The sequence below is a fragment of the Garra rufa genome, chromosome 2 (genome assembly GCF_049309525.1).
Source record: "Garra rufa chromosome 2, GarRuf1.0, whole genome shotgun sequence".
NCBI classification, from domain to species: Eukaryota; Metazoa; Chordata; class Actinopteri; order Cypriniformes; family Cyprinidae; genus Garra; species Garra rufa.
Genome location: NC_133362.1, coordinates 14,949,409 through 14,958,366, shown reverse-complemented (window position 1 = coordinate 14,958,366; position 8,958 = coordinate 14,949,409). Strand labels below are relative to the sequence as shown.

The 8,958-nt window shown below is 35.5% G+C and overlaps 1 protein-coding gene across 1 annotated transcript in view; it reads right to left on the bottom strand.

Annotated features, from left to right (window-relative positions):
* Positions 1-391: 391 nt before the first annotated feature.
* The window catches only part of syt16 (synaptotagmin XVI), a 36,363-nt gene continuing 27,796 nt past the window's right edge, over positions 392-8,958 (bottom strand). The window contains exons 7-10 of the mRNA XM_073833735.1: positions 5,431-8,958; positions 3,369-3,469; positions 3,068-3,183; positions 392-2,378 (exon numbers count right to left, since the gene is read on the bottom strand). The exon at positions 5,431-8,958 is cut by the window's right edge and continues 175 nt beyond it. Coding sequence (XP_073689836.1) covers positions 8,820-8,958 — 139 coding nt within the window. The 3' untranslated portion in view covers positions 392-2,378; positions 3,068-3,183; positions 3,369-3,469; positions 5,431-8,819. The remainder of the gene's footprint in view (positions 2,379-3,067; positions 3,184-3,368; positions 3,470-5,430) is intronic.

Genomic DNA, 8,958 nt, shown 5'->3' with positions numbered 1-8,958 from the left:
ACCCGCCCATGAAACATCATGGAGTCAGCATTGTCACGTGGTGCCTGTTACTTTTCACATCGCTGTGGAGTGATTAGCCAATCATAGAAGTTTATGATTAGGAGCGATTGCGTGGGATTATTTATATGCGTGATTTAAACGACAACGCTTCTAGCGTTCTGAGATTTAACTACAGGTCAACGGGAAATTCGGATTCTTGTGCCGCAAAGCGCCCCCTGGTGTAAGACCACTTTTGTCAAGGAAACGTTTAGCAATATTTGCCGCACAGATTACGCCATCACTGGATAGATTCGGGAGCGGCCGCACATTCTGGAGGAAAAGGCCAATGCTGGTAAATTACATTTCTTATGCGCATATACTTATTTACACTAAAAAAGGAGAAACGACTTGGTGAAACATTCAATAATATATTTTATTTGACTGCAGTGGCATGAAAATAGACAATTTTCGTATGCTACTTTAAAATCTTTTGGCAAAATAGCACTAAATTCTCTGAGGAATAGTGTTCTTCTTGAAACAAAATATAGCTCCATTTCAAAATAAACTGGATATCCATGTCTACGCTTTGAAATGTCCAAAAGATAGCACTCTGAATATAGATTTCAGTAAATTACATTCAGATATTGAAAAAAAGTACCATACAAATGTGCATAAACAAACACACAAAATATTAATAGTAAGAGTACCAGTCAGTATTAACTGTACCAAAATATTTTGCACAACTTTGCCTGTTAGAAAACATTTGTAATCAACGTATGAGAGACATGCACAGCGATATGAGACAAGAACAGGATCATTTGAGGTTCTGTGTAAGAGAGCTGCGGATTTGACACTACATTGAGCATGTATACCTTGTTTTCCCTGTTAGTCATAAACTGTAGGTCTGTGCACTGAATGAAGGCCATTGTTGTGAGATATTCTGACACCCACATAGCTAGGGTTTTCAGATCCAAAGATTATAGAGCAAGAAATGTAGAGGCATAGAAAATTTAGTATACTGGACAGACAACCTAAAGGGACAAATGAGTGTAAAAACAGCATTACAAACTGCAGGTAGTAGTTGATTGAATGAATGAACCAAAGAGGTCTATGTAGCTGAGAATTCATCGCCATAACACTAGATGGCAGAGTCACCTTAACATAACAGTTTCTGCCAAAGAAACACAAGTAGCAAATGCAGTAAATGTTTTTACATCATGAAAGTTGCATGTCACTACACTCTCTGACAAAAAGGTACAAAACTGTCATTAAAGTTGTGCTCTAAGGCACAAAAGATAAATGGTACATGCTAGTATCTTAAATGTGCATATTAGTACTTAAAAGTACCTTAAAATGAAATATAAATACATTTGAAAAGGGTACTTGGTAAAATATGGTGACAGTTTTGTACTTTTTTTGATGAGAGCCAGACCCTGTTTAAACCAAAACCAAAACAAAACAAAAAACTGAGAAGGCATTGAAATAAATATTTTCACTTCTCATTTGCCCTCATACATTTCCCTATTTTCTTTTATTTTGTTAAAGGTATGGAAACTTCTTTTAAAAAATCATTACTAGTTTGACATCAGTAGCCACTTACACACAAAAAAGTCCATTTCACAGCAACAAAGCTTTAGTAAAATCACTCCATCCTTAGGAGCAGCTGAGACTTTGACACTGACGATTTAAGTTTTTTGCTTTTTTTTCTTAACATAACATAATATAACAAACACAAGGTGCATGGCTTTTCGTTTGCCTTTTTTTATCCCTGAAAACAGTGCTTAAGATTATAGCTCACTCAAGCAAATTTCTGAAAACAAAATGTCTGTGGTCAAAGTTCATATCAACAGAGCGAGGCAGTGATAGCACACCCTGATATGGACAGACACCTGTCACATCACAAACCGCAGAGCTCACGCTCACCAGCACAAGCACAAATGCACACAAACCCGAATTCCTTTCTTTTCCCTAATGCTGGCTCCGGGAAATCAGTCACAGACAGTTGGAAAAATCCCCTGCATGTATCCGATGACATCTTATCCTTTATCATCCAAATGGTAGAGTAGCACTGAAGCGCCATGATCAGGAGGCAGGGTGTGGCAGCTGCCCAGGCCACAGATGCACGAGGCTGGGGAGGATGAATAGGGCAGCAGCTTGTAGTGCTGGAACTCCTGGAGCACCACCTTCAGTCTCTTCCGCCTCCTCTCCGTCTCCTCCTCCTCTTCCCTGTCATCCCTCTGTTTCTCTCTGTCCCTCTGGGCTTCGTCCAGGTGGATCTTGCGTAGCAGGTTGTTGATGAGCACGGAGCGGCGGAGGTAAGCCTCAGGGTCGTCTAGGAAACGCAGCTTCTGCAGAGACAGGCGCAGGATGCAGCTGCGCTCCTCACGCAGGATCAGGTGCTGAGAGGCAGACAGGTGAGGAGAGACAGTTGGAAGATGACAGGTGTGAAGACATGAGACAGACAGGAGCAGACATGAATGGGTTGTTTACATGAAATGAACAACTGTCTTAATCAAACAGGGTGACAGATAGGATCAGAAAGACTAGATAGGATCTATCTATTATTTGTCTGTCTGTCTGTCTGTCATCTATCTATCTATCTGTCGACTATCTGTCATCTATCTGTCTATCTGTTTGTCTGTCTGTCTGTCTGTCTGTCTGTCTGTCTGTCTATCTATCTATCTATCTATCTATCTATCATCTGTAATCTGTATGTTTGTCATCTATCTATCTATCCGTCTATCTGTCTGTCATCTATCTGTCATCTATCTATCTTTTGTCTATCTATCTATCTATCTATCTATCTATCTATCTATCTATCTATCTATCTATCTATCTATCTATCTATCTATCTGTCTGTCTGTCTGTCATCTGTCTATCTATCTATCTATCTTTCTATCTATCTATCTATCTATCTATCTATCTATCTATCTATCTATCTATCTATCTATCTATCTATCTAAAACAAGGCTTTGTGTAGCCAAGATTGAAAGTTTTCCTTGATAAACTTTGCTTAAAAAATACATTTTTGTGAATTTTACTTTAATTACACTTTGTTTCATTCAAGCACCTTTCAAATGACACTCACTTTTTGTAAATATCCATGTAGGCTTCCCTGAACATCCTCCTCTTCCGCATATTTTCGCTTAAAGTAGGCGACTTTCGACGTTGTTGACCGTTGAGGGCACTCTTAGAGGAAAGACCCTGCAGACAAAATTGGATTTTCTCAAACGTAACTCTCTTTTTTCAATCTCTTACTGTGAAAGATGAGTCAACATAATTCCATCAGTGTGAATGTGTCCCTAACATTATGCCATCGGTAAAGTGGATTAGGTTAGACTAGCCTACAGTCAGTGTGTTATGTAACAAGGTCTGTGTGTATTAATTACCTGAGGACTGCTTCACACAGACACACTCACACACCTCTCTGACAAATCCTCTATTCACCTGAGGCTCTTTCCTCTGGCTCACACACATTGCCTAATGATTCCTAGTCAGAGAAGAAAGAGATACAGTATCGTTTACTGAATCTTACTGCTTCCAATACGATTTCAGATCAGTATTATACTGGTGTAAATGTGTGACAACAGAAATTAGTGTAGTTTTGTCTCGGACGAGCAAGAACTGTTGCAGTTAATGTAATGACATCTGCAGGCAGCTGTGCTGTAGTTGCACGATGTCTTGCTGCTGTGTTATTCAGCGTGCATTTTGATTTATCAGGTTCAAAGAAACGTGCCGTGTGCTCTGTCAACACAGCGGTGCGGCACGCAAGAACCGTGGGTGGATAGATTAGTGTGGGCTGCGTGTGAGTTTGTGCGCTCAAGAGAGGAGAGAGAGAATAAATAAAGCCAAAAAGGTAGCCTATTTATCTTCACTCTACTTTCCTTTGGTAAATGTGTTAAACTGTAAAAAAACAAAACATTTTGGTGAATATACAGTTCTAAATGTAGGCCTAACTGGCATTAAGGAGATAGTTCATCCAAAAATTAAAATTCTGTAAATAATTACTCACCCTCATGTCGTTCAAAACCCGTAAGGAACACAAATTAAGATTTTTAGATTAAATTAATTTTAACGTACATTTCTGTGCCTCGACTGTGGTACCCCTGCTGTCTATAAAGGGTCAGAGAGCTCTAAAATATCTTAATTTGTGTTCCAAAGTCTTACTGGTTTGAAACGACATGAGAGTGAGTAATTAATGACAGAATTTTCATTTAGAAGTAAACTATCTCTTTAAATTTTAATTATTTTTAAACAATTTGAACACAAGTCTTATCAACCTGTTAGAACTGTTATTATTATTATTATTATTATTATTATGGTATTTAATAATGGTATAATGCCACATCATGCCATTAAGTTCATATTTATAGAGAATTCTGCAAAAATGACTTTTAATTCTTATAATATTCGTAATTATTATTAGATGTTGTATTTAATTGTATTTTATAATTGAATTACTTTTATTTATTTACTCAGGCCTATGTATTTTATATTCAATTTTATATTAGGATGCTTTTATTTATTTACATTCACACTTTTAAACAATATTTTAAGATAAAACTATATGTTTTGCATTGCTAAAGGTGCACTCTGGACAAAATAGCAATAGTTTTTACTTTCTAATGTAACTTTACACATGCTATTTTACTTCAGCCATGATTTTCTTTTCTTTTTTTTAGCAACATCGTCTAAAACAAGATTAAGTATGGTTATGTGTGATATTAATATATAGCCCACATGTAAATGAAAATCTTTTTTTATTTAAGCTAATAAGATGACTGGAAACTTACTTTCATCATCACCTAAAATGTACTAATCAGTCTCAGAGAAAACCTTTTAGTGCTAAAAAAAAAAATACTGAGTGCATCTTTAACAATAGTTTTAATTTTAAGAAACATTTTAGAATATTTTAAACTAAAAAATTAAAACGAAACCTATAGACTAATGCATACCTATACATATTTTTAACAGTAAGGTGCTGTGCTATATTACTTTTTTATTTTTCCACAGTGTACCAAACAGGTACATTCAATAACTGAAAATAGCACAGAATATAGGCTACATGCGTGTATTATGTTGTATAAAATATTTTTAACAATATGATGCTGTGCTATATTACTTTTTTATTTTTCTACAGTGTACCAAATAGGTACATTCAGTAGCTGAAAATAGCACAGAATATGCAAGCGTGTATGATGTTGTATAATGCAGCATAAGCAGCCACTCAACTGTCACGTTGATGAATGAATCACAGAACGCGCATTTTCCAAAAATCAAAAAAATCAAAAAATTCCAAACTAGAGAACGAGTCTGTTATGTGTAGTAGGATTATACAACTGCATATGCTATAACTCTTGCAAAATAAACAAATGCATGCGATAAAAATAGAACATTATGTTTCAGAGAAAACAAAAAATCAATGAGATAAACAGAGGTAAATGATCCTACCTTACTTATAAAGCCACATTAACAGTCCTCACACGCGCGTTATTCATCAAACCAGAGGCTCAAAACAGCTCATACTGTGCCGAATGTAGCCGCTTTCAGCTCGGTGTGAGCTTGACGCTTCGCCCCCAGATGTCGAAGTCTTGCTTTAGATATAATCCCTGTAGTATTCGGCTCACTCTCGGCTCTTAAAATATCCCCTTTCTGTGCAGCGGGCAATAACAGACTGCGCCAGCTCCTGATTGGTCGACACCGAAACAGATGTTTCCTGTTGCTAGGAGAGTCACTAGGCAATGATGACGCTCCAGCATCAAACTCCATTCTTCTCGCATCCTCTGCTTCTGCGTTTCCTCCTCTCTCTCTCCTTGCGTATTTCTTAACATATGGCTTATCTCTTCAGAATCGTTTTTGGTTTTTAAAGATTTTATTGCTCGTATACTCCTCTCTGGCATTCATTAGTATGTGGTTTATCATAAATTGAAAGCTTATAAACTGTTAATGATCTTTTAACCTCACACCTCCGTGCTTAATCTCCTTCGAGCATAAATGACTCTTCCACTCCCTTACGCAAACATTACATGAGGGGAAAATTAAAAACTGCTTCAGATTCTCTGTCATCATCGTCAATATGGTTAGAATATATATATATATTTTTCTGGCAGTATCACCTATTTTCATAGTTGTGATAGACAGTGTTCAAGATTTATTGCTATTCTGAATCATAACAAAACACATTACCAAAAAATTAGTTTATTAGAGATGTTTTTAATCACAGACAAAAATATATGCATTTATCTCTAAAAACCACTCATTTGAATGCATGCAAAACAGGCACTATTGATTTTTTAAAACACTGTGGTCCATGCATCTGTAATGTTCTGCATGCTAATCACCGTCTATAAATAAAAACTCCATATAGATTTAATCAGACCAGGCACTTTATATGTGCATAAAGCATCACATGCATGCATTAGAAAAGACTTCGGGTTTTAATGTAATAAGGACAGTTTTAAGATTGTCTTGGACATGCATAAGTGTCTGTGCTCTGAGTACAGACCGTTTTTGGTAAGTAGGTAGGATTGGTCTCTTTCCAAGCAATTACGATGAATGGGGACTGGAGCTTTCAAGCTTCAAAATGGATTCACAAGCACTATAAAAATAGTAGATATGACTTGGGCACTATACTCAATGTCTTCTCAAGCCATACAATAGCTTCATGAGAGGAAAAGGCCAAAATGTATGCATTTATGATTATATTGTGAGTCATTGATTCATATGAACTTGAGAACCAGATCTGTGCACTCACCATTTTTGCAAACTACATTACCAGTCGAAGGTTTTTGAGGAGTACTATTTTTAATGTTTTTTTTAAAGAAGCCTCTTCTGCTCATCGAGCCTGCATTTATTTGATCCAAAGCACAAATATATTTTCTTTCTTCTATTTAAAATAGCTGTTTTCTATTTGAATTTATTTTAAAATATAATTTATTCAAAGCTACATTTTTAGAATAATTTCTCCAGTCACATGATCCTTCAGAAATTATTCTAATATTCTGATTTGCTGCTCAAGAAACATTTATTATTATAACAGCTGAGTAGAATATTTTTTTTAAGTTTCTTTGATGAATAGAAAGTTCAGAAGAACAGCATTTATCTAAAATAGAAATCTTTTGTAACATTATAAATGTCTTTATCATCAATTTTGAGCAATTTAAAGCATCCGTGCTAAATAAAAAGTATCAATTTTTATCATTTCTTTCCCCAAAAATGAAATGGTTTTTAAATTCAGATAAATACTTATCTTTGGATATTTCTATTCATCAAAGAATCCTGAAAAAAATGTACTCAGCTGTTTTAAATATTAATAATATTAATAACAATAATATTAGAATGATCTCTGAAGGATCACTTGATAGTGAAGACTGAAGTAATGATGCTGAAAATGTAGTTTTGATCACAGGAATAAATTACAGTTTAGTATATATTTAGATAGAAAACAGTTATTTTAAATAGTAAAAATATTTCTAAATTTTACTGTTTTTGCTGTACTTTGGATCAAATAAATGCAGGCTTTGTGGAAAAAACAGACTTCTTTAAAAACCATTAAAAAGGTTACTGTTCAAAAATTTTTGACTTGTAGTGTAATTCATTGAACCAAAGAATCATTCACTAATCAGATGCGCTTATAAACATGTAGGGTAGATCAAATCCGGATATCAAAATTAACAATGAATAAAATGTCTTTTTGAAGCCTGACCAAGTCCTCATTCACTGAAATCACTGAAAAGAGTTAAAAAATTCAACTTTTGTGTTGAATGAAAACAATTAGGGTGAGTAAATAATGACAGATATTTAATTTTTGGGTGAACTATGCCTTAAAATCTCCTATTCTGATGTAACCCTGGACCACAAAACCAAAAAAAGTATTAAGTAGCACTGGTATAATTGTAGCAATAGCCAAAAATACATTGTATGGGTCAAAATTATAATTTTTTCTTTTATGCCAAAAATCATTAGGATATTAAGTAAAGATCATGTCCCATGAAGATATTTTGTAAATTTCCTACCATAAATATATTCAAACTTAATATGCATTGCTAAGAACTTCATTTGGACAACTTTAAAGGCAATTTTCTCAATATTTTGATATTTTTCCACCCTCAAATGGAAAGCTTAATCATTCAGCTTTCAGATGATGTATAAATCTCAATTTCAAAAATTTGATCCTTATGTCTGGTTTTGTGGTCCAGGGTCACATATGAATAGGGGATAACATGCACTCCTTTTAATAGCAGCTTTTATCATAACACTGTCCATGACTATAAATTACAGCATATTTTGATGTAAAATGTAATAAAAAATGTAAATGTAAAAAAGAAACAGCTTCAGTGTTAACAGTAGGAGAGCGTGAATGAAAGTGCACGTGTTTAACAGTTTTCTGCTCATTAAACATTTGGTCTCACCAAAACTGGTTCTGGTGTCTGAACTTGAGGCTTAAATGATCTGAAGAAAGGCATTTAATCATTTCAAATCAATCCTCCATTCATGAAATCGCTAGGCGACAATCACAGAGGCTCGTGCAATAATGGGTTTTGATTGGTTGCTGCTGGAGCTAAAGAGAGTAGTCTGTATATTACGCCATGGAGTCATTTCCTGGTTACCAGATAAGAGGCTGTATCAAGTACTCTCAGGGAAAAGGAAAGCGGCGTGTGGGTGTTTCTTTGTATTTGTATGTGCTTCCAACATTTTTACAATTACATGCCTTGACTTTGTTTGAGACTGTTAAAAGTGCTTTTTTGTGGGTATTTTTGGTCTTGGTTTTCACCTTCATCCTAAAGGGAGATCCAGCGGAGCGCAGTAGGTACGAGTGATTAGACTTCTATCTCTCTCCTCTAAGCTTCCAGTAGCGTGTGCCAGCGGCAGACTTGTTGGTTTCCGCTCTCCTTCATGTCCTGCCAGTGAAGAAGTTCTTCCTCACCACTGCTGTTCTGGCCCAGGGCCACCCAGCCAATCATCTCCTTGCGCTTCATG